This window comes from Crocodylus siamensis, chromosome 12, assembly GCF_052110815.1.
Source record: "Crocodylus siamensis isolate JL-2025a chromosome 12, ASM5211081v1, whole genome shotgun sequence".
Classification (NCBI taxonomy): Eukaryota; Metazoa; Chordata; order Crocodylia; family Crocodylidae; genus Crocodylus; species Crocodylus siamensis.
In genome coordinates this window covers 45,539,351-45,565,398 of record NC_143406.1, presented here as the reverse complement: position 1 = coordinate 45,565,398, position 26,048 = coordinate 45,539,351, and the positions used below count along the sequence as shown (strand labels likewise).

Here is a 26,048-nt window from a genome sequence, read left to right as displayed (position 1 = left end):
AAGAGGGCATTAATCGTGTGAGTGAGTCCAACTCGCTGCACAACAGATGGTCAGGAACTGGGCATCAGGATGTGCACAGCTTGCTGCAGCGGTGACGCGTGATGGCATTTGACTGTAAGAAGGTCAAGGGCTTTGCTCAGAGCTGCAGGCTCTCAACAGGTACAGTGAGATTTCTGGGTGCCTTCTATTGGCAAGTGAGACTGGAGAAGGTTCCTCAATCTAAGGTGTGAAGAGAAGAAGCGATTGCTGCTGTCTGGCAGGTCAGAGGCCTAGGACTTCTCACTGGGCATGGTCTACAAAATGAATTAAAGCAGCTTCCGATTTAAATGCAGGTATTTTCCCCCTGGAGGCAACAGGCTAGTTATGCTGAACTGCCCTAGAGTTGAGCCCAGGCCCAGAAGCCAAAGGAGCATTATCACACGAGAAAGTGATGGGACGTGTTTTAAGCCACCCCTTGGATTTTGCACACGCAGCCAAGAGTAACCATTGATGCAGGCTCGTTCCCCACACAGGTGTGTCCAACCGGAGCCCAGAGAGGGAAGCGGGAGAGGGTGAGAAAAACCAACAAGGAGCAGAGTCAGGAAGAGGTATGGGCAGGGTTATTTCTGTACAGCAAGCCAGAGAGCTACAGGGGTGGTTATGAGAGGTGAGCAGGAAATCCCTCCCTGTTCCTAGTCCTTTACCTGGTTACATCAGGAGCAGTGGTGGGGCGAACGTGCTTCATGATTGTCTGGATCCAGTTCCGTCGAATCCCAGATGTCATTGCGGAGAGGGTGAACTCCCCCTCTTTAGTCTAGGGGAAGAGGAGGGAGCAGGTCAACATGGCAAGCAGCCACTCTCCTTCCTTCCACCCAGGCTGCAACAGCCCATTCCCACACACTGCCTACGAGGCTTGGCTGCCCAGGGCCCCCTTTCGGAGGCTCAGGATGGAAACCATGGTTGAGACCCAAAATAGAAGTGCTTGGTGTATATCAGTGTCTGTCACTGAGATTATCTTTGGTGGGCTCAGAGAATGAGCTCTCATAGACATCCCCTTCGCTTCTTTCCAGATCTTACCACCAGCTGCTGATGAAGCACTGGCTGGTCCCCACCTGGAGAGGGGTGATCACTGTGGGCAAGCCTCCACCATGAGATATACAAGAATGGTTCCACCTTCTTATCATCCATCCAGCACTGGGAGCTGCTGGAGATGGGCTCCCTAGTATGTTCTGATAAGAAAGTACCTGCCATACCCACTCCACCCCCTGCTTCCACCAGTTCCCCTCTCTGAATCGTCCTTACGTGGATCTGGAAGCCATAGTTGCGCTGAACTGGGTATTCAGTGACATCATAGCACGTAGACAAGTCTATTTCTCCATCCAAATCAGCTGCCTGGTGAAACAAGAGAGGGAAAGGTTGAAGGGTTATTGCAAACCAAAACCATAGTACATGCATGTGGCAGGGCACTGGGCTTTCTTCCTGAAGCAGCATCTTAACAAGAAGCTGTTGAGTTTTCCTCTCGAGGTCTGCCTGAACCTCAGTATCACTTTGGTGAGACAAAGCTGAAGACCCAAGAGTGGCACAAACCTAAAAGAGACATCAGATGTACTCTCAGCCCCATCGAGGGACCTTGAGCAATAAAACACTTGTTCAAGACAGAGGTGGTGCACCCAGCTCTGTATTTCCCCAAATCTTTGAGGGCTCAGAGGTTAAGGATGGGCCTGGCCAGAGCTTCTCCCATGGCTGGAAGCAAGGAGCACCGTCCATCTGGGTGCGCTCCCAGACATTCTAGCTCTCTTGCAAGGCAGCCAGTGAGAATCCTGGACACTAGGATGCACACATGCTTGTGCGGAGGAATGCTGGGTGAAGGGCCCACACAAAACACCTGCAACTCCTCGGACCCTGAAACAAACAGGTTAGACTCTGAGGAGAGAGACACCTACCTCTTCTGCCTTTGAGTCCCTGTAGTACCTCAGGCTCTGATCCGTCAGCACAAACCAGTGTTTCTTCCACTAGGAAACAAACAAGGCAGGCTCTTTAACATGCTGCTCTCTACCCCTGCCTGGGGCAACAGGTATCACTGGGTAAGGACCAAACGGAGGGTGATCCCCTCCCCCTGCATGACACATCTCAGAAGGTGGCAAAGCCAAGACCAACTCTGGGCAGTAGCTGTAAGCCCAGCACGCTCTTGCAGGAGCAAGAGAGAAGGGGAAGTCGGGATGGGCCCAGTACATGGCTTTCGTCTGTGGGAGCCCAGCCCACCTCTGGGGTGGCAACATCTATTTAGTCGACTGAACGGTGGTCCATGACAATTCCAGAGACACCCAGTGTGAGCACCTGGGCACAACTGCAGCACACAGCTGAGGCAAAGGGATGACTTTAATGGCTGCATTTGTAGCCCTGGAAAGACTCTATCTTCATTGCTTTTGACCTTTGACAGGCATCGTTCACCAGCCCCAACGCTCACACAGCTAATGCCACCAAGCAAATGCAAGCTGCTGATTGGCTCTAAAACCACCATCTTTCAGTTCTGCTGCTCGGGGCAACTGCCCAGAACGTCCATGAGAAGGGCCAGCCCTGCAACGCAGGTATACCCTGTGTTTCAGCACTCTGCCAGAACCCCATTTAGTGCTGGCTGTGCATGCAGCTAGGCCTGCTCTATGCAGCTAACATAACCCAGGTAGATGGACCCTGCCCGTGTCTTAAGTAGTTCTGTTATACTGGATGAGAAGCCCAAATTCTCATTATTATTTCCAGTTTTTTCCCCCTGCTTTGTTCAGATGGAAGTATTGCACCATTACTATCTACATCACCACAGTGTCTCACAGCCCTGGTCATAGGCCAGGAGCACACTGCGCTAGGTGATGGCTGAGCACAGAACTTAAACGTGCCTCTGCCCCAAAGCTTGTGATCTGAGCATATGGCAGGAGATGACAGAGGGACACAAACTAGTGAAACTCCTTGTCACGAACCCGCAGGTGGGCCTGTCCTTTAGGACCTTGCAGCTAAATATCAGCGTTTCACAAACATCGATTCCTGGACTAACTGCCGGGGAGATCTGACAGACCGTAGTGTGGTCTCCCCCTCTGCCCCCCGTGAGCCAAATTAACAAGGGAATTGTTCAGTTTCATCTCTCATTTGGATGATTTTTTTTTTCCTGTGTTTGGATGCAAGGAGAGAGAGAGATTACAAGAGTATCTTCTAATTAAAACTGAATCCTACCAAACTTGCAACCTGGGCCTCAAATCCGTAGGTCACTGAAGACCCAGCTTCATTATAATCCCAGACGATAGTACTGGGGGTTTCTGGAGCGGCAAAAGAGCAAAGCTCAGAGATGAGACAGTGAAATCGCAGATCAGATGCACAGAACAAACAGACAACAGGCAAGGTGCTGTTTTCAGTCATCCATCTGCTGGCTGTGGTGCTCTGAAGGGAGGGTGGATGAACACCCCCCCCCCCCAATCCCCCAGGTGCCAGATCCTGTGTCCCCCCCACTGCTGAGTCAGCCCTCTCCCTCCTTTGCACAGGCTGGGGTAGGGGGCTGCAAGGCAAGAAAATCTAGGAGGGCGCCACTATAAATAGCAGCACAAGCACACTCCCAGTTCCCAGGTCAGCAGCAACTGCCAGCCTTGAGGGTTCCCATGATAGAGCACTTCCCTGCATCCCCTCATGGAGTGCTCCCATTAGTGCCTGATGAGGACATTTTTATTCCATTTCTTTCTCTGCCCAGTTGCTTCCCTGAGGCCTGGCGAGGCTCCTCTGCACCTGGACGCTGAGGCTGACCAGGCAGTGGCCATAAGGGAGGGGAGACTAATAGAGAATGAGGAACCCAGTGCTTACAGTTCAAGCTAAACCCCAGAGGCAGGCCCCTGAGCTTACCTCGCCCACCCCAGGGCACAGCACCAGCCAGTCCTGCCCCAGGGCAGATCTGACTTGTACACAGCTGGGGTTGCCAAGACATCTCTGTACAGAACAGGGCTAATACCAACCTGCTGTGCTGGAAAGCAGAAGCGCTGAGCACGGCATGCAGAGCAGAAGAGACCTAAAACCATTTGATGCACACACACATTCGTCACACACACACACACACACACACACACACAGCTGCAGCTGCCCTCAGGAAAGGCTTACAAACAAAGCAGAAAGCCCTGGAGGCCGAGGTTGTACTGTGCACCCCTAGTTGAGCAGGTGGAAGCCTTTCCTGTTAACGTTTAACAAGTAACCTCTCCTGCCAGCCCATGACCCCAGGCCTTTAACTTGGGTTTTGGGTGTTGTCGTAACATGTAGGCAGGTGAATGCTCCCAGTCACGATGGGGAGGCCAATCCTCCTGCCAACCCATACAGATGTGGGAGTGGAGGGGGGAAGACTATGAGGCAAGGCTGTTGTGGTCAGTTGGTCAACAGGGCAACCAAAGAGGCCAGTGCCTGCTGGACTTACCTGCCCGTCCTCATACTGCTTCGTCAGCCATCCCTTCTTAAAGTTCAGCAGGTCGGGCTGCAAGGAGAGGGAAAAGACAGAAGCTTTAAGACTCTCTAAGGGTTCAGATGACATGCCAGCTCCTAGCTCCCCTGAGAAGAAATACCACAGCAATGATCTCATGAAATATAACCCAGCCGTAGGGAAAGCCAGAACAAGGGGATTCGGGGCCACCAGAGCAGAAGGCAGGGGCTAAACTTCAGCTCTTGGAAGAGGAAAGAGACCCCACAGCATGCTTTGCTCAGGCTGTGTCTGCACCAGCATTCGCCTTCCCGTGTCTCACCATGGCACCAGTACCAACACAGTTCTCTTGGAGGGAGCAGCTGCAGCACCCAGTATTAGCAGGATGGCCAGCCTTTACATCCCTGACAGCTAATGAAGAAGACAGCTCCTCCAGACAAAGCCATCATGGCCCAGGCCGTATGTGACCTAGGAGGCAGGCTGCACAGTCTGCCCTGCTGTCACTCCTTGCATGGCCCCGTTCAGAAAGGGCTGAACTTCCCAGGGTTGCTGGTGGGAGGAGATATTCTGTATCCCCAATCCTTTGGGCATACAGCAACGCAGAGCCGTGGCCTTGCCTGGGGTGTGAACAGGACAGGTCTGCAAGCTCCATTTCCTTCTTGGAGGCACCCAACACAAAACAAATAAAAAGAGAGCAGCTGGGAAAGTGCAGCAGGGAGCACAACTGGGAGAAGAGATGCACCAAGAAAACTGGCCCAGATCAGCAAGATGGAAATCCATCCTCTCTGGAAAGCAGACAGGAGGTGTGCTGCCTCTGGGTGAAGGCTAGTTTTGCAAGGCTCCAGATGCTTTCTGACCAGCTTGTAGGGGTCCAGCCAGGTTTTGGCTAATGGGCCCAAGCTACCCAATCCCATACAAGTTTCTTAAGCCAAAACTCTTCTGGTTTTAGTCTGGCTGGTCCAAGATCGATCGAGGGCAATGGGGCACGGCTATGCTGGAATCCAGCACAGCGGAGTTTCCTCAACAGCAGCCATGGTGCTGGCAGGAACCTTCTCAAGAAATTCCCACCCCCACCCTTTCCCATGGCACTGGCTTCAGGCTGGCCAGACACCACACGCTGCATCCCTGCTCTTGGAGGGGGCAGTGGGAGAAGACAGCAGTGACAACGTGAGGTCTGCTCTATTCCTCCAGAATGAATATCTTGCCAGGTTTCTCTGCTGTTTCCCACCAAGCTGCTGCCAAGGCCCTGCCTTGGCACATCTGATGGGACACCATGTAACTGCTCAATTCCAGAAGCTGCACACCAGCTTTTGCCTCATCCAGACAGAACCCAGGCAAAACTCTCTAAAATGTTCGACCCTTCACTGGTGTGAGGGGAGAGGGGTTTCTCTTCAGAAGCCAGATGCCTCCACCCAACCCAACAGCTCCTAAGCAGCCAGTGGGAAGGAAGTCCAGGCCTACCTTCTCCTTGTGGCCCTTCATGAGTCTGCCATCCACACACTCTCCTAGTACTCACTCCCTGCTTCTCTGGCTCTATTTATAAATTCGGCCGGGCATGGTTGGCAGCTGGCAGTCACGTGGTGCCGCAGGACTCAAAATAAGGCTGGGCTCTGATTTATGAGGCCTGGAAATACCCTAAGGGCTCAAGTAGAGGGAATCCCAGCATCTCACCACCCCATATGGAGCCCTGGTCAGATTTCCTCAGAGAAGGGTTTCATGCCAGGTCGTAGCAACAAGCGTTTCACTCTAAGAAGAGAGGACTTCTCCACAGAGCAGATCCCTTGTCCCCCTGTTCAGTGCACTGGCATGCAGCAGGCTACAGTCCTGGGTTTAGGACACTGCAACTTGCTGCTATGAAACTGATGGGTGCCAAGAGTTTGGGGTTAGAAAACTCCCAGCAGGAACACGTCAGAGGAGCAGCTGAAGTGGAGGGGAAGAGAGAAGCCAGGTTTCCACAACCCAGCCCAAGTCTAGTGGCAACTGCAAACTGGAAAGCAGAGGAAAGGAAGCCTGCCTACACAAATCCATTAAGTCCAGCTGGTTCGCAGCACCAGTGCTCCTGTTAGGCAATGACCCCACCTCAGCTCAGTACCATGGGAAATACCAAGGCCACTATCAAACATATTGCAGGATCCTAGGAGGACCTGAGAAAGATTCAGCAATAGCTGTGCACCCCCCAGCCTGCATGGAGGACAGCTGCGTGAGAGACAACCACCTTGATCTTATCAGACGGTCCTTGTTGAGGAGGCAGCCTGGAAAGCTACCACAGAGACGCTGGCAGTAGAACCACAGGGGTTGACTAAAACACTGAAGAACTGGTGTGGGATGAGTGAAGCCAGCAGAGCTGTTCAACCACTGTGAAGAGTTCACTCAGGATGCTGACAGTACACCCAGCATCCCCGCATGCCGCGCGTGCAGCCAAGCACAGTGCACACATGGCTCTGGCAAAGCACCAGAGCTGCAACTCGGGGAGAACTGATGCTGGAGCTACAGACACTGACCCACAACCAGCATTAGCAGAGGCCTGCAGACAGAAGGGACAGGTGGACACAGGCCTGAGAGAGCCTCTGCGATTCAAACCCGCACACAGCTGTCAGGCAGGGAACGAGCTGCAAACACCAGGAAAGCCTGAGGACAGAGGCAAAGGGAATGAGCTCTCACCTCCCCCTGAGTCTGAGAAGACAGACTTGCCTGATAAATGTTCCAGTCTGACAGAGCTAACCCAGTCCTCAGGAGACTCTTGGGATCACAAGGTTACAGAGATGGGGAGAAACAAACCAGTGAGTGCAATAAAGACTGAATTTCAGTCACTTTGACAGAAGGAGCTGCAAACTAAGGGGGAAGGGAGGCATGCGGGGGAAAAGTCTGAGGCAGCCTCTGACAGCCTGCGAGTGGCAAACTGAGTGGGCTGTCAGGGGCAGCACTGATCTGGAGGACAGCAGAGAGAATGGGACACACAAGGAAATGAACCTCTCTGTGACGCCACAACAGCCAACCACAGCACTCGGGAGGTGGCTTTTATACAGGGGGAAATCACCTGCCAAATAGGACCTGAGGCACTGGTTTCCCAAGAGGCTGCTGCATCTGCTCAGTGCTCTAAGGAAAACAAATCCCTCCTCAGGCTTCAGCACTGGTGTGGATGAGATAAAACAGGGGGTGTCTTTATGACACTCAAGGCCAAGTTTAGATCAGGTTCAAGTCACTGGAATTGCAGCTTTTTACATCAGTTCTGAATATGACCTTGCATCCTCCTTGATGATGGCAAGGGACAGGAGGGGGGGTTCTCACAAGCCTAATGCTGAGACTAGAAGCTTTGTTTCCATTCACACCTAAAGCAGCACTTCTGTTGCCACATCCAGGTATGACCACCGGACTTACCGTCATGGAGGACTCCGTGGACCTTCTATCCAGTGATTTTGCTCTACGGTGTGGAGACAAAGGGGAAGCAGAGACCTCTGGGATGGAGCCTACTGCTGCTGTTTCGGAGTCCTGCAAAGAGAAGGAGTCCAGATCATCATGACAGCCCAGAGGAACAAGTCTAGTCTCCAAGCACTGCAAGAACTGTGCAGCCATAATGTGTTTTTTAGCCTCAAAAATTAGAGCTGGTGAGGTGGCGCCTTGGGTTGCCTTTGAGCTTCTGCAAGCACACGACTCTCTTGGATGGAGTCAAGGCACTAGATTGGTTCCAACACGTCTACAGACATCTCATACTACAGAGTTTTCAACACTGCCCATTTCTTTTAGTTGAATGTGCCCTGGCACCCCTGCTGGACCTGATGCCTCCCTCTCTTTTCTGGGAGGCAGAGACAAAAACATGATTTATCTTCTCCTCTGGTTCCATAGTGGGCAGGAGACTGGGAAGCAGGCAGCAAACCTGCCTGGGTTCCTGATGAGATTTACCGCCCTCAAGCTTATGGCCTGCTTTAGCCACGCATCCCTTTCTCATGCCCTCCAGACCATGCTCCTTGCACACAGGTCCCAAGTAGGAACATCAGCTGGGCCAATCTTAGCCATGCTAAATCCAAGCCACCAGCCCACCTCCTGAGCGCACCCTCATGCCTGACAGAAGCCGAGAGCCTTACCCGCTTCCTGGGGAAAACCCTCTTCTCACTCCTGCCTTGGCGCGTCTCACTGGAGAGGGCAGAGCCTGGCGACACACTGGTTTCCATGTGCTCGGCATTCTCTATATCTAATGCCTCGAATTTCTCAATGACCTGGGATCGCCTGGAAGACAGAAAGAGAAAGGAAACCAGACCACATTTAAATGCAAGGGCAGCGACCGTGCGGAGTCACTTCAGAATCACACGATTCCCTGCAGCGAGGACTCTCTCCCAGCTCCGCACCTGGCCACACACCCTGCCCCGTACAAGCTCCCCAAGCATCCCCATGTGGTGCAGAAGACTTGGGACAATGGACCAACTTCCACCTGCCATGCAGGACTTTACTTGTAGGCTCTGAAGCTGTAGCAGGCAACTCCCAAGTGCTCAGCTTTGAGCCAGGAGATGGAAACACCTGCAAACGCTTTGCTAGGCCCATGTTACAAGAAAGCCAGCCTCCTCCCTTGCACACACTTAGCCCCAACGAGCCAGGTGGACATAGGAGGTGTCAATACTGACAGTAGCTTCAGAACTGCAAGGATGTTCCCCCTCCTAGAACAGGCTAATTTAAATATTGGTCATAGGCTCCTTTTGCCCTTCCCCTTCACCCCTCCCTATGCCCACATGGGCCAATCCAGCAGGTCTAAATGACCACCTCCCCCTCGTCATGAAGGCTAAGCGTGTATACAGGTCTCACCAGGGGTAAGACCTTGATCACCAAGTGCTCCTGTTCATATCTATAAGCAACAGGAGTGGCTACTGCAGTAGCACACTTGCTGGAATTTGCTGTTCCAATACCGGGCCTTCCTCTTCATTTAAACTATCCTGCATGCCCCGTTTAGAAAGAAGTTATTCTACTGCAGTAGACCCAGCCCCTGCGTGCAAGGCTACGCAGCAAGTCCACTGACAACCTGCACACCAAAGTGGCATTAAAGCCACTGCTAAAATGGGGATGGGGAAACCATGGGATGGAGCTGGGACCAAACCACAAAGATCTCCCCCAAACTACAAGCTATACAAAGGTTGGAAAACAGCTCATTTTGCAAAAGCACCAGTGCATCAAGAAAGGCTGGTGAGCCTGTACCAAAGCCAGGAAGAATGGAAAGGACCTGGCAGTGTGAAATTGCAGAGACTGATTCTTTGTACCAGAGAGGCCCTTGAGCTTTTATGAGAGTCTATGAACCCATAAAAATCACTCAAGTTCATCATTAACACAAGCATTAAAAAAAATTCATGTCATCAATCAGAAGCCACTTCAGAAGAAACAAATCATTCAATTATCAAGTTATTTTCAACTCATCTCTCAAAGGGACACTGTCAGGTACACAATGCCTCAAACATAGCTTAAACAGAGTTTTCACCACATTTCATAAAAGCTGAGGGATGTTCTGAGAGTAAATGTTCCTCTGCTCTGTTTGCAATGCAAACACCACAGCTCAGAGCTAGGCCCTAAAAACGAGAAAGTAAAATCAAACAGGACCAGGAGTTCACTAGCTTAGTGTTTGCTGACAAAGAGATGGGGAGTACACTATCAGACAGAAGCAGTAGGAAAAGTTTAATTTTTAGAATGAATTTTTTACAGCATCTTCCACTTTAACCATCTAAGGCCTCAAACCTGCGAGCTGCAGCATGTGGATGGATATCTGTGCTCAGGCACAGTTGGAATATGCACAGGTCCAGGGCAGCATGTCCATATACTGCAGCTCACAGGCTCCGAGCCAAAAAGCACAGTAATACCAGTAAGAGGAATTCATCCGGATGCTCAGTTTAACCCAACAATGCCCCTTGTCATTGGTCCCATCTTGGTTTAAGCAAGGAAACAGAGGCCCATGAATTAACATCGTCTCTGCCCTATCAGATGAAGGGCTGAAGAAAATTAAAAACAAAAACTAAAATCAAAAAAATTGAAAGCAGGTTGATTTCTCATGAAAGGGGCCGTGCCATCGAGGTGTTCTACGGCTTGAGACTGAGATGAGATGGTAGCGAAGCAGGCGAGGTAAAGGTGGACACGTCACACAGCGACACAGCAGGAGAAGGTGGAGAGCAACAAGACCTGGAAGAAAACAAGGCTGGAAAATGAACGAACAGAAAAGGAAATTCGATATAATCTATCTACACACGAAATAAATGAAATCAAAAGTCATTCCAAGGATTCATTATCGAACAGGAAAATAAAAATCACTGTAACCAAATCACAGCCCCAGGGGTTAACATCATCATTTGAATTACAGGTGAGAATCGTGTCCTGCCAGCTAAACGCTTCAGGAGAGGTGCTCCTATTGGGGGCACAGACCCTGTCTGGGGGCTTCTTTCTCGTTCCATCCCATGCCCACATGAGCAGCTCCCAACAGCCCTGGTTGCAACTGCCCATGGGTTTCCAGGGGTGAATGGGCCCCTACAAACATTGGCTGCATGTAGACAAAATTACACTACAAAGCAGAAAGCGGGGAGCATTTCAAAAGCTGCAGGGCCATCTTAGTGCTTGCCTGGCTACAAAGCTAGCGCCAAGGAAATCTTCTTCCATGCAAGCTGTTAATCTTTTCCAGGCCGCTAAACACAAGCTACAGAATTCAGTTATTACGGTAACGAGGCGTGATGCGGGGGTGCTACACAGACTGACAACAAGAGTTATCATTAGAACAAATTTCCTTTGATTGGAAGAGTGGGGTTTTCAGTTATTATTTAGCAGCAAGAAGAACCAAAAAGAGAATCAAGAAATAGGGAAGGAAAAAGTTACCGCAGGGATACACAGAATTAACAGAACAGGACAGATCCAAAGGAAAAAAGAAATGAAAGGAGGGAAGGAGCAGGCACCCTTTCTGCCAAGGGAAAGCAGTACACAGGGGACCGCCTGAGACTCCAAGACAGAGGCAGCCAGCAGCTCCAGGTACCGCTGTGGCTTACTGAAGCTGGGAGAAGCATTTCAGTACCCCGCTTCTTGTGCTTCTGGAGCAGAGCCCGATTCCTTACAGAGGAGGTTGGACTCCAGGACTCAGCAAGAGGCAGCTCTTTTAAAAGTCGCCTGTCTTGGAAGCAAGAAGAAACCGTCGTGTGTCCACAGAGCAAAGTGCCTGGGAATGCCCCAGAGGGCTGTGGGCGGCTGCACATCCCAGGTGAGCAACAGGGCAGGTGCATGGCACACGCACCGAGAGAATACGACGCTGTATGAAACCTGTAGCTCCCAGAACAGCCATGGCACCGGCTTCACAGGACAGCGGGGTAAGGATCAAAATCTGGGTTTGTGCTTACTTCAGAGTCCAGCTACCTCCACCCCACAGCCCTTCTCACTAGGGGACATTTAGACTTTTTTTTCCTACATCTGGTACCGCTGGCCTAATTCCTGCATATTCAGCCAGGCCCCATCCAGGGGGAAGGCAGCCGGCTATTACCATCCGGAACCAGCTGTAATCCCTTGGCGGTTTCGCTGCTCCTTGCCAGCATGAGCGAGGAGGAGAGGAAACCGGAAGGGAAGAGGCTGAAATAAATAAGGAAATGGGAGAAGGAGGTTCTGTGGACATGAGTCCTTCCCTCTCTTCAGCTGGCTTCACAGGGTCTGAGGGCTCTGGAGAGGGTGTCAGTGAGGAGGGTTGAAGCCTGCACACAGCACTTCTGAAGGGGCCTCCGCTCTCGGGAAATGGTGCAAGGGCTTTGGGGGAGCTGCTGGGCAGCAGGAAGCCAGGGCCTGGAGATGCAGAAGCCCCTCAGGCAGTGGTTCTCAATCTAAGGGGTTGCAAACCCCGAGCAAGGGCATGGGTGAGCTCCACGGATGTTCAGATCCAGTGTGGGCTGGAAGGGAGGTCACATGTGGTCACAAGCCAGAAGCCTTATGGTGGGTCTTAAAAGGAGTGAGAGCTGCCAATGCCAGGCCTGAAGGGTCTGCAGCCACCAGCCTACTGTCCTGTGGCAGCACGGGGACATTGCTGGATGGGTTCGTGGGGCCTACAGCGTTGTGTGGTGGTCAGAGACTGCTCAGCTCACAGGGAAGCTACTGAAGGGAGGGTTGATCTCTTGTGGCGAGCCCAACTCCCCTCTCCCAGCTGAGCAGAGCCAGGCACAGTGCTGGGCTGACAGGGAGCATCCTAGCAGAAGCCATCGTACCAGCTCTGTACCCAGAGGATGGTGCGAGTTCTCCCAGGAAGCGACACGTGAAGAGCTGGCCAGCACCACATTGCAGGGCATCTCCCTCAATTCCAAGCAGTCACTCTCAGGGAAAATCTTCTGGGACAACAATGTCTGCCCTAGAGCCCATGACACCCAGCTGTTTAACTGTTTCCAATGGGCTCCATCCCGTGAGCTGGAGAACTCCACTGTGATACAGAGATGCGAGCGAGTCCACCTCCAGGCAGAAGTGCTGCCGTATGCCTCCAACCTCAGCTGGGAGAAAGGAGAGCCAACCCCACCATGCAGCCAACTCAGACCCGGGCTGGCATCTGAGAGGACAAACGAGGCCTGCAGACCTCATCCTAATGCCATGACGTTCTCTGGCATCGAAGGAACAAGCTTGCAGGGCTTGTACCGACTTCCTCGTCCCTTTGTTCCCCAGCACCACACACAGGACTTCCCGCCGAGGCAGAACCAGCACTAGTTACCCAGCTCCTGGCTGCAGACCAGCAGGGGGGGCTCCAACACGGACGATGGGTGATAGCGGATCATCATTTCCTTTTATTATTTCTCTCTCAGAAACAGTGGGTATAATAGGTATTTTTAAAAGGTGTCACTGGCTAATATTTGGGCCTAAATAATCAATGATAGCCTCTTAGAACACAGATCTTGATCATTAACTAGAACTACCCATAAGATCTCTTCTTTTCTTTTTTTTAAAGGGGAAAAGAGGTCTGAAAAATGGGGATTATGAGGAGGGGAGATAGTAGATGCAGTTAGCTCAGCTACAGCTACTATAAGTCAGTATGTAGCTCTCTTTAGATAGGAAGACCCATGCTCATGCCATGGTTGAGTGGGGACTGCCAGAAAGAGGAGCAAAGCAGCCAATAGTACTGACCAGTCCTGAGCAGGTTAGTTCGGCTGCAAAGACTGACAAAGAGATGCATCTTAGTACGGCTTCACTGGGTTAGAAGGGTGTATGCGTGGGTCCAATAATTTTGGATGAGTTCCCCATGGATAAAACAGAAGCAGGGTTCATTAGTGGATTACGGGAAAGAGCATTAAAAAAAAAGAAAGGAATGGTCTGAAGCCCAGAGGAGAGACTGGCACCTGCAACCTGGAAGAGAAGCATGGGTCTGCTAAACCCTCAGCAGGGATTCGACTGGAAGGAGGAGTGGGGAAGGAGAGATCAAACGCAAAACTAAGTTACTCAAATTAAAGGGACAAGCCAAGCCAAGCCAAGCCGAGAGGTGGGAAATGTTAATTCTCTGGCACTGTGCTGCACCGGCCCTCTTGCAATCCCAAATCCACCCGAGTGTTCAGAACATGGAGGTCCCCCCGGCAAGCACTTCTTCAACCGCGCCACCCACCTCCTCCCCACCTGGCCCAGTTCACAGGTACAGGGGTGCAGCCCACACACACTGGCTGATAACCCACTGCACTGTCTGACACAGAGGGCCAAGCTCAACTCCTCTTCCCCGTACCAGACCCCTTCAGACCCTCACAGACCCAGACCCTCCCATCCCCACCACTTTCCATCCTTTTGCTCCCCACATGCCCTCCCACAGCCAGAAGGATCTTCATCCAGATGACCAAGTGGCGTTTCCCTCCCCACAGCCTGCAAAAGCACCTGAGAGGGTCACTAACCCTGGAGTCTTGCTTGGGGAAAGGACTGCCTCCCACTCTCCTGCAGTGCTGGGGCATCATCACAGATGGACAACGGTCCACATTATGTAGCGCTACCCTCCCCTCCTGTTGAGTCACTAGTTTGGAGGATCCTTTTTAAAGATGTGTGGTCCCTGCCCCTGAGCACCAATGCTCTTTGTTTAGACTGAACATGTTTTGCACATGCCCAGTTTCACACATGCTGGTGGAAAAGAGCACTCTACACGACACATCCTTCGCCTACCCCAACCTTCGATGAACGTGCCACCTATCCTCCTGGCAAAGCACAGGAGGGCCTGTGAAACTGTTTAGAGCCAACAGGTGTGGGGCTCAGCAGTCTGGAGGGAGCATCCATTTAAAATCTCAGGACAAGTGGAGATGGGGTGGGGGTTGGGTTTCCAGCACTTATACTAGTCAGCTCTGACTGTTCCCTTCTTCTTACCCCTTTTGCAGCCCTGACTGCAGGAAGGAAAGGGAAATGGAGTTGTACAGAGGCTGGAGGGGAGGGCAGAGACCCTGGTGAGCGAGGGACAAAGCTCACTGCCTGTGCTCACGGCGAAGCAACTACGACAGCCCCTGTAATACAGGGAGCAATACTGCAGAGGGCTCGTTTCCATTCAAGCTTCTTTGCTGCAACCTCAGACATCAACCCAAAGCCCCCCTCCGTGCTCACACTACGCTGCTGGGATCCCAGGGAGTTTATTAAAGGATACATATATATATTTTTAAGAGACCATTAGCAGCCAAGCACAGAAGGCATTCATCTGCCCCCACTCCCTAGGCAGAGCCAAATCACTGTAGATAAAGGCAATAAGCCGGCTAGACATAACAGAGGGGAGTTTTCACTGAGGCGGATTCAATAAAATCCCATCTCCTGTGGCGGTCTGATAGCTTTGGGAGCCTGGGAAACAAAGGGGCCAGGGGAAATGGGAAAGCACCTGCCATGTGGGAATGGAGGGTGGGGAATTAAAAGGACAATGTCTGGCAGTACTCAGAAATCCTCCATCATCCTGGCACTGGTGATCTGCACGCAGCCTCATTCACCAGGAGTCACTTTCTAGCCAGCTGTTCCCCTGCTCCATTCATCTCCCCCCACACCGACCTGTGCATCCCCGCATAAGGACCCAGAGCACCAAGGAGCCTGTTCAGAAGCAAAACTTCCCCCCCAACACACACCACTATGCGGAGTCTGGGAGCTAGTCTTCAGCTGTGCAATCACAATCTGGGGCTGGCACTCCAGTGGTTCAGCTCTAGAAGAAAACATGAGCCTCTAGCTCAGAAGACATTAGCTGCCAGGACACCTTTGAGCCTCAGCGGGCCAGCTTCCAGCCAAGAGGTTACAGGAGCAGTTTATGAAGCAGGAATAACAACCCTTTCTCCAGCCAAAGTGTTAGGAAAGGGGTGGCCGGAGACAAACAGGGCATCCTTCTCACCCGACACAGGGAAGGGCTGCAAGCTCGGGGCGGAGGAGGGGGCCAAGGAACTGCTGCATAAGTCCATCCCCCCTCCACTCCCTTGCCTCAAACTGCTACGCTGGCCTCCACAGCACAGGTTAGAGGCACACGCAGTTCCTGCAGAGCTAAGCCAAGCAGAATAAGCACTAGTATGAGGCCGAGTCACTCGTGGAATAGCTGCAGCTGGGCTTTGCAGGCCGTGCTTATGTTGGGGGTGGGGCAGGAGAGCTGGCTGGAAAAGAGTCCTCCCAGGGTGAAGGAAAGCAACCTGTGAGCACTGGCTGACATGGTGCTGAAGTCCCCACACCCATGGGCACGTAAGGGGGTGCTAAGTGGACTGACTTAGCCCAGTGCCTGGGTTTCTGGGGTTTACTTTATGGTCCTCAGCACACAAACGGAGCTCTTCCAGGGCCAGCTACAGCTATCGTCCTGTCCCCAGGAAAAGATGGGAGCATGCTGTGAGCGCGCTCTCTCACACCCCCAGGGCAAGCCTCCCCCGCCGTGCTGTTCCGTGTGTCGCTCCCAGCTGCCTCTGCAGCGTGCTTCTCTCTCCACGATTAATGACGTGACATTTTGAAACCTCTCAGCTCATTAGACTGTTGTGTAACACATGTAACCCCCAACACCATTTAGCAAAATAGCCTAATTAATGCTGCCAGCTGCCACCTCACACTGGTCCAGGGTGGAGGCAGGAGGCGGCGCTGGCAATACGACTATACAACATCCTGTGGCAGCTTGTTTATCCCCCTGGTCTGCAGCAATTGCCACCCCCAGGACAGACTGCCCAGACCTGGGGTCTGCCAGGTGTGAACACTTCTGTTCTGTGTTGGCACCAATGGGGAATCCATTAACTGGCTGGCACAGACCAGTGTCCCAGCAACCCCCTGCACCAGCCCACCTCCCAGCTGCAGTAGGAGCAACCTCCCCTGCAGGAAAGCACAGAGCAACGGTTAACTGGAAAGAAGTGGCAGGCCCAGAAAGATGACTTGGCTACAAATTTAAGAGGCACCTCTGCTCTGGCCCCACAACCCTGAGTCCCTGCTTCAAGCAGCTGGGAGTTCCCTCAATAAAGCCTCTGACTGAGGTTGGGTGACCTGGGAGAGCCATGAGGCCTGGGCGACCTTGCCCTGCTACCCAGGGTGGCAGGGCTCTTCTCTGGATTCCCATTCACACTCGCAGGCTGCCTGTAGCGATGGACCAGGGCTCCAGCCACACCTATGCAGGTTTTGGCCTCGTTGCCCATGGGGAAACAACACTGACATCAGTCCCACCAGTCACTCACGGACCATGGCCAACCGGATCCTGGACAAGCAAAAGTTAAAAGCAGGTCAGCGCCTGGTGCCTTACCTCCGCTCATTGCCAAAGAGCCGGGCCACCTCCTCCCTGCCGGGGCTGCGGGCCCGAGTCCTCCGTTCCAGCCGTTTTCTCTCCACCTGGAAGGCCTCACGGTTACTGATCCGAATGGCCTTGGGGACGTCGGCCAGGGTGGCGTACTGCCGGCTGGCTTTAAAAGAAAGGGAGCGCCCCGACTTGTCTGCTCCCTGTCCCCCGTCTTGGCTGCTGACGTCCTTGTGCGTGGGGCAAGTGCTCTTCGAGTCCAGGGAGTTCAGGGAGTAGCTGTTAACCATTCGGCTGCCCAATCGGGTACCTGGGGAAGGAAAGGGGCGGGCGTGCTCCTGGGAGGGCGATTTGGGATAACTGTACCTGTTGTTTGGGGTGCTGGGGCTGGGAGGGGATGGCGGAGGCAGCAGCTGCTGTTCTTCCAACTTTGAGTCTTGCTTAGTCTTCTCCAAGGAGAAGTAACCACTCTCTACGCGTGCCTTCCGGCCACAGTCCAGTCGGTCGCCGTTCATGGAGCTCTCGTCTGAGGAATCAGAGAAGGGGATGGAGAGGAGGTCACTCCATATGGTCCAAACCCCATTTCTGTTCTTCTTTATTTGTGTAAAAGGCAGTTATAACATAGAACCTGCCTTGGTTGCACAGAGTGGGACAGGACAGGGACTAACAACACAGGAAACCAGGCATGATACCAGCTACAGACCCCACCTGACTGGAGGGAAGCTGGGAGCTGGGTTTCTGCAAGCCTCGGCTCGTCCCAGCCCATGCCAGAGGTTTTTCTAGGAAGGTGAGATCTGACAGGAGGCGGCCCAAGAGCCACCACACTCCAGCACATCACTGCTCAGGCCTTGAAGAGCCTTGCTGCTCGGGATGCCACGAAACTGCAACAGACATCAAGACTCAAGTAGGGAGGGACAGCCTGAGAAACTTCCCCAACGGACAGGAAATAAGTTAGCACGATGTGCCACAGCCCAACTAACACCCAGGATCTGCTCAGGAGCAGCTCAGGACCCAGAGAGCCTTCTCTTGTTCCCTGGTGTCCACAGCACCATGCTCCAGCCTGTGCAGGAAGGACACAGCAACAGAAGATGGGAGGGGGTTTCTTGAAGACATCCAAGAGTCAGGCTGGGCCTGAGGGTGTTAGAAGGAAGACCCAATGCCCAGCCAACTCACAGCAGTGCATGCACTAATCTCAAGTGCAATCCATTTTCACAAGGTCTTATTCCAGCAAAGTGAGGGGGTCAGGAGATCGGAAGGTGCATTAACAGCTAGAGGAAGCTGGGACCCACTACTAGCTCCCTCTCAGGAACACTGGAAGGTTGGGGCGGGGATCATGGCCCTGCTGTAATTCCAGCGCAGGTCCCCTCCCCTTAAGTGTGGCAGACAACTTGTGTCTGCATGATTTTACTGGAGCCTGAAAGTGACCTCCAACCAACATGCCAGCACAGCCAAGGGGGTTAGGGACAGGGAACCCTTCAGATTGACATTTCCCTGCTGCTTTGGCCAACCAAGTCACATGGAGCGATGCCCATTTTGCATTTGCACTAGCACCACACCCTACACACATGGGAGTGATTTCAGGGAGGCGGGGACTCTAGTTTCCTGAATCCCTGAACATGACCAGGGTCTAGCTCCCCAAATGAGTGACCTGGAAGAGATTCTCCATGTGGAAGTTTAGGGCACAGAAAAATCGGATTTTATTCCAGGCAGAGGCCTGCCATGGGGAGGATGGGGAGGGAATGGTTAAATGCAGGTGGACAATGCAACTGCTCTCCACCCATCCGTGACCTTCCCATCCAGATCTGAAGTTCATCAGCTGGATGTTTCATTGTTTTATCTTCAATCTCAAACACCAACAAGCACAACTCACCATGTTGTGTGTGCACATGCGCAAGCAGGTGCAGAGTGGGAGCAGTGTTTAAGACACAGTTTTCATTCCCATACTACTACTGTTATTTTATACATACATACATACATACATACATACATTTGCTTTGTGGAAAAAAAACTGAGGCGGCTGAGAGCAAGGAAACCCAACACAATGCGCCATCAGGCAAGCTGCCTCACAAACGCACGCAGACGCCTACACCCACTTCAATCCTGTGGCCACGTCCTAAAACACCCAAGCCAAAACCCAATTGATTCATCCGAAACAAAGCTCCTGCTAATTCAGAGCAAGGGCGCAAAGGGAGCAGTCCTATTCCATTAGCTAATCCCAAGGGAGAGAGAAGGAAAGCAATCCTTTTAGATCACCACTTAGATCACGGAGACAAAGGAAACAGACTCAGCTTTTCAGCCCTCCCCCATGACTTGTCCAAGGGGAACACAAACGCGGAGCAGGAAGAAAGCCCTGGCCCCTATTGTTTCATTTTGAACAATGCAGCAGATACGGGCGCCTTCCACGCACTAGTCGGAGGAGACAAAATGTAAACAGCTGCCCTGTTATAGGGACAGGATAAGGAAGCAGAGCTCCAGGGCAGGCCTGCGCCTAGTGGTACCCTCCAGGGGCCAGCTGGGAGGCGGCTGGCAATGCTTTGAATTACAAAGAGGAAAAAATTCTCCTTCTCTCCCTGATCCAATTCTGAAGGAAGGAAAAAGCCTAGTGAGGTCATCCTGTCCATCTCCCTGCCAGGGCAAGGCTCTTGCCTACAACAGTTTCCAGTCCCTTATCCAGCGTTTTCCCTTCCCATCATTTCATCCCGTTGTTTCCAGGCCAACCTTCTCCATGCCAGCTGGGAGAGCATTGCCTCTCCCACGTCACTATCAGTTGGCATGAGGTTGTGCCATTCGCACCACAGAGGATTAAAAATGTCCCCAGAGAAGGGAACCTGTGCCCATTTCATAACTGTGGACAAAGGGGTTTTCTGTGCTTCACTCAGGTCCCTTCGTGCTGCCCTGAACACTCATCTACACCTAGGCCTCTCGCAACACCAAGGCAGATCCTTTCCTGCTTCTCCATTTCAGTCCCAGGTTCTCAGGCGTGAGCAGGTAGTCAGGTATCCGACTCAGCAGGGGGATGGCTCATTTTTTTTTTAAAAAAAAAATCATTAAGAAAAATTTAAAACCCCAAGAAACCATTGCTACTTGCATGCTTTGCTTTGGAGAAGGTGAAAATTCAAGGCGAGCAATGCAGCAAGGTCCAATTCAGCCACCCTTGGTCAGTCAGGCAAGGCAATTAATAAATTGATAATAAAAGAGAACCGGTGTAAAGAAACCTTCCAGTGGCGGAAATACCGTACCTATAACACGCAAGCACCTTGTTTCAGGAAGATAGGATAAGGGGGGAAAAAACCACTTTCCCTTTTAACCAAACAGGGTTAAACTTTCCTTATGCAAGATGTGCCCCAGTTTTCACTCCCTGATTTCTGAGGAAAAAAGCAAATGCGATATGTGAATAAATAAGGTCCTTGGGGTGGCTGTGCTATTAATAATAATTGTACTGAAAGCACCTTCCCTCAGAGGACAGCTAAGCTGTTTGCAAGTGCTGAGCTCCACAGCAGCCCAGGGAGGGATCCATCTCCGGGAAGGGTAAGGTGAGGCACAGGAACCTTTGAGCAGCCCAACGCAAGCGCCGGAGACAGCCCAGGGAGCAGAACTGGGGCTCAGGAGAGCTAAATTCTGCTAAAAATTGCAGTATTTCTGAACATGAGCGAAGAGAAGGGACAGGGGCCATTGTTTTAGGCCCCTGCTCTAGTCACGAGACAACACAGCTTTGGGGTGAAGTGGAAAGCACCCCCAAAGCCAGGCAGAAACACAGCCAGAACAGCACTGGCACCCATCCCTCTCAGCCTCACCTTCTTTGTTTTCCAGCACAGGTTCCTTCAGGGAGCTGGCAGGCGTGGCCTGGTTCTGCACAGGGCTCTGGACTGGGCTGAGGCTACTGCTCCCATCTGCTTGGTCTTTGCCTCTCATCTCCTCCTGCCACAGTGTGGACTTGGTGGCAGGGACCTTCTCAGCACTGGGGATGTTGCTGCTGGTTACAGCCATCTTGGCAGGACCCGGCTCCTAAAAAGAACCAGAAAATACTAAGGATTAGGGCACATGCTGCGTCCCAGCAAGAGCCACACACCCACCAACGCTTCTTGCCTGTAGGCGGGTCCTTGTGTGGGGGCACATGAAGCAGGTTTGCCCTTCCCGACGTCCATCCCCCACACAGCTCCGAGGCCCAGCGGTGTTTCAGGGCACTTAGAATGGATCAGTATGTTCCTCCCCTAAACTAACTTATTTATAGGCTTTGAATAGCGGCAGGTACCAGCTCAGCTGCCAGGGTCACGGGCTAATTCAGGGCTTCCTTAGAGCAGGGATTAGGGCCATTCTTGGAACAGGAAAGGAAGTGTCCGGTAGCCTTCTCCCACGAGGGAGGGATGTGAAGACGGAGCACGCACGTTCCCATTCACCCAGCTGGAGGGAGGCTCAGGGCAGAGGCAAGCTCAGCTCACAAATGAAGGAAACCCTGGAGCCCTGAGAAGATGAAGGCACAGACAGACGGAGCCGTGGCTTGGGGCTGGGTTTTTTTTTCAAACTGGAACAGCCCCTTCCAGCTCTGCAGGCAGGAGGCTGCACAACGGGAACGCTTCACAGCTTTTTTGTCTGTTTGCAGCCTGTGCTCGCAGTCGTTCTGGGGGAGCTTCCCCCTCTGCCCAGCTGGTGCATCCCGTCCTGATGCATGCCGCAGGCTGCCAGCCCTGACCCCATCCCCGGGCAGGGATTTCTAAGTCTGGGGTGTGCGATGTGCTCCGATATCACAACAATGAGTATAGCAGGGTGGTTACACAGAGACGGTGTCGAAAGGGCATTTAGGGAGATTGGTTTCCTCAAAAAGTGACTGAGACCCAGTAGATTCCTTTAAATGTTGACCTACATCAGAACTCCCAGAAAGATCAGTGTTATTGGGACTGTCCCGATGGATCATCCCAGCCTCTCCCCCACAGATCGAAAGAAGACTTATAACTACAGATACAAAAGGACCCCCTGCTCCCCTTCTTCCCAGGGGATCCCAGCTAACACAATGAACCCTAGAAATGCAAGCAAGATCCTGGGGGTGGCCAACTAGTGTGAGACTCATGCACCCCCAAATCCCCTTTGTGAATCTGTCATCACATATTTCCTAGTATGTGGGCCCCATCCCTTGACTCCCTTCCCTCAGTGTTTACTGGGAGGCATCCTCATTTCCAAGAAGGCTGCACTTCAATCCCTATCCCCTTCCGTGGAACACCCTCTCTCATCCTCCTAATGCTAGAAGGATCAACTGAGACGACGATCACCAAGATCTACCAGGATCACTGAGGCAGCCTGAATTTGGCTGTCACGTCAGGCTGCATGTTCTTCTGTCCTGACCAAGACTCTTCAAAGCAGAGTGCCACAAGACCGTGTCACCACCTGAGAGAAATGGCAGCCCCGGCCACAGCAGGCAGGCTCTGACGGCCCACCAGGCCCTGGATCTTGAGACGTGTGGCGAAGGTGTAAGAGCTCTCATCTGTCAGAGGGGTGCCTGCTGAGCTGGGCAGCCCTCACCTGCCCAGTCAACAGGGGACACAGAGGCTGCCCATGAGCCAAGACACTGTATAGGACAATGTCTTGCTAAGATGAAACTTCTCCAAGAAAGCACTCCAAGTCTCCTGGAGCACAAAGGGTTGTATTTCAGCACGGTTTGCCTTGTGGGGTGACCCATTCGCCCAGGTAGAAACAAACCTAGCCCACCTGCACTGGCTCCTGCTACAAGGCTCCCCAACTTGGACAAAGACAAAGCTGGCAGCACTTAGGGAGAGGCCAAGCTGGGCACCCACCCTTCCCACTGCCCCATGCAAGCACCATTGCTATGGGTGAGGTTACCCACTGACTTCAGCACGCAGGGGCTGTCAACAGTTCAATCAGCAGGCGTCTCAGCTGGAGACGAGCAGGTATTTGCAGGACGTCCTAGACCCACATGGTCTCCCTCCCTTTGCAGGAGGGATCCAAAAATTCTCTTTCTTTTGTGCCTTTGAAGATTTCTGCTCCTCTCTCTCTCATCGCCCGCAATCCTTTCCTCAGCTTTCCATCTCTGGCCAACATTGGACAGTGCAGATCTAACACCGCTGTAACGGGAGTCTGCCCTCACCCTCACTCCCCTCAGGTTTGAAGCCAATGGTGCTACCTCTCCAGGAGTGCACTCCTGGCAGGGGATACGCCATGAACCTAATATACCAACCTTCCCCGTCCATGTGCACACTCTTATTGCAGGACTGCCACCTCCAACAGCCTCACTTTCACATTGCTGCTGCCTTTAACAGCCCTGCATGGCCTCAGGCCTCTCTTTTGCTTTCACCTGCTAGTGGATAAACACAGTCTCTTCACTCTGAACATTTTGAGGACAAGCTGAAAAAAATAAAGCTAGAAAACACTGCATGAGAGAGAAAATTCATTCCCCTGTATTTCAACGGGAGCTTCAGTTCTTTGACTGAACTGCTTTCCAAGCCCTACAGAAACAACAACAATGCATCAGACAGCCTTACTATGCAAGAGGACCTTGACTTTCGAAGGACACATTTACTGAGCTATAAATATTTTAAAGAAAAAACAGTTATTTTGAATGCATCTTTAATTGACTGCTGTTGCAAGGCAGCCAGAACTGCTATTTTACAGGTGAACCTTCCTACAGGAAGCTGAGCCTGTTGACTTCATTTGGGACAAAGTAAGTATGGGTTAGCAGATTCGTATGTGCAAAGGGACTGAAACCGTCACAACTGGTAAAAAGCTGTGCTCCATCAACTACAATTTTTTCTTCTCGTGTCGAGTTTCTGCATTAACAGAATTTCCCTGAAAGCCACCAAGTACAGAGAACAACTGAGCAATGAATGACAAAGCCATCCACAGGCAAACACAGCCGATATGAAATATTCTCCACAAATTGTGAACCCCTCCCAGCCTCTCCACTGTTCAACACGCTGCAGAGAAAGCAAGGCAAATCTGAATGACTATGGCAAGCATCACGTAGACATGCTTCCCAACAGGCACACACTCACTGGACCGAACCCACTGGAGTTCATGGGACACTTCAAGGTTTTAAGAACTAGCCCCAGAAGTATGTGGAGGATCAAGCCCTTAAATACTCTAACCGTCTCAAAGTCAGAGCATCTGGTGACTCCCCCCACGCCCAAACACACCCCTGCACCCCCTTACACTCTCAAGAGCTGACCAGCAACGCCCTCCAGATTTGGACATCTACCATGAAACACTCTGAAGAGGAACAGCACTGGGAAAGTGAGTGCTCAAGATTTCCTGAAGATCGGGGTTTTTTTTAAGATGTCCCCAAATGGAAACCCAAAGTTACTTGTCCTCTTTGAAAATCTACACTTTCTACATACTTGTCTATGTAAAAATACACACAGAAGGCATGGAAGTGTGCCAAGCGGTACTGTGTAAGCAAGACAGTCCAAATGGCTCCTTTCCCTCTCTTTTGTCATTCAAATATTAGTCGCCTCTACCAAGTGGGAGCAGATGTCAGGATGCCACAGGGTCAGCTTTCTGCTGGAGCCAAAAATCAGCAGCGTGGTGTCTAGGTGTAGTCTACGTCCAAGCTGCACACGTATACACCAGTCCTGGAACAGAGGTGGTAACAAACAGTGTGGAGGCCAATCCCTCCTTTCAAGGATCTTGGCTAAATATTACTGTCCCGGTTTCTACAGAGAAACGCTGTGCAGCTGACTCCAGTGGGAGATCAAGGCCAAAAAACAAGCCCCACCAAGAAGACTCATTAAAACACTGCCCACTTCTTCCCTAAGCTAAAAATTTGTTCAGAAACTGAGAAAAAGCACTGAAACAGTGCCCTTCAGTGACCCCTGCTGTAATGATTTTTTTCTGAGGTGACAGGGACAGAGAAATGATGTAACATTTTTAAGAATAAAGATGAATTGATGAGAAATTAAAAAAGGAAACCACAGAATTTCCCAGCAGGGATCTACGCCACTAGTGTAGGAACTTCCTGCTGCACAGTCTAGTCCCAACACTAGCCAGGGAATGGGAGGGTGATATGGGAAGGCTAATGAGCAGCTCCCCAGCCCCATGGCTTGATCCAGGGTCCTACACTCTTCTGGGGAGGAGCAGAAAAGAAGCCACCTAGAAATGTGTACAGATAACATGCAAGTGCCTGCAACTGTCCGACCCTCCCTGAGCTCCTTCAGAAATGACACCATGTCAGATTAGGGGCATATTTTACTTTTAAAGGCTCTTTTCCTTACAGAAGAGAGGCCTGAAAAGCAGCCAAGTGCAACAGAAGCCATTTCAAAGAGTTTTCTTTCCCTTCCCTTTTTTAAAATTCTTCTTCTGGTTACGCTTAGTCCCCTCCCTGCATCAAGTCTGTGGTGACAGTCTTCTGGCACGGTGTCCAGAGCCACCAACCACTCTGGTGCTGTGTGGCCGGAGCATGAGGTTGGGATCAGTTCATTTCTAGCCGACTTTGGGGCGGGGGAAGAGAGACAGGAAGGATGGGAAGCTGTGGCTCTTTTGTAGTTTCGGCTCCCTTGACACCAGTCAGGCAGGTGACGGGGGAAGCAGGAAGAGGCAATGGGGAGAGCATGACGGTAAAGATAAAAGGCCTGTGCTCGTGTCTCGCGCTATCATGCCAGAGCCTTTCTGCAGGGAACGAAATCTCTGCACAGACAGATATGCGTGGAGTTTCCTGCCCTCCTGGCCAGCTCCTGATCGTGCGGAGGGGGGTGGGGAGTGAAAGTGCTCCGCTTCCTGCCTTTGAGCTTTCTCTTGGATGGCCTAGTGATCCAGTGTAGAGCAAATGGCTCTGTGTGTTTTACAGGGCAGGCACATTTTATGGGGACCCCACACTTCCAGGGCTGGTGGGCCCCAGCACAGAGGCAATGAAGGCAGCTTGCCAGGAGGCACAACTACATTGCTTAAAAATAACAATAATCTCAGAGGTGATACTTGGCTGAAATTTGGGCCTGTGCTGCGTCTTCATGGAATAAGAGTCAGAGAAGTCGCGTG

The 26,048-nt window shown here is 51.9% G+C and overlaps 1 protein-coding gene across 8 annotated transcripts in view; it reads right to left on the bottom strand.

Moving 5' to 3' along the window:
* MPRIP (myosin phosphatase Rho interacting protein) overlaps nucleotides 1–26,048 on the bottom strand; it is a 127,933-nt gene that overhangs the window by 27,249 nt on the left and 74,636 nt on the right. For 6 of the 8 annotated variants that reach the window (XM_090024168.1, XM_090024169.1, XM_090024171.1 and 3 more), the window contains exons 6-13: nucleotides 20,867–21,077; nucleotides 17,439–17,598; nucleotides 8,500–8,641; nucleotides 7,796–7,906; nucleotides 4,418–4,474; nucleotides 1,923–1,991; nucleotides 1,282–1,371; nucleotides 684–793 (exon numbers count right to left, since the gene is read on the bottom strand). In XM_090024168.1, coding sequence (XP_089880294.1) covers nucleotides 684–793; nucleotides 1,282–1,371; nucleotides 1,923–1,991; nucleotides 4,418–4,474; nucleotides 7,796–7,906; nucleotides 8,500–8,641; nucleotides 17,439–17,598; nucleotides 20,867–21,077 — 950 coding nt within the window. Of the gene's footprint in view, nucleotides 1–683; nucleotides 794–1,281; nucleotides 1,372–1,922; nucleotides 1,992–4,417; nucleotides 4,475–7,795; nucleotides 7,907–8,499; nucleotides 8,642–17,081; nucleotides 17,599–20,866; nucleotides 21,078–26,048 lie in introns of all 8 variants that reach the window. The other 2 variants (XM_090024175.1, XM_090024167.1) reach the window with 2 other exon arrangements.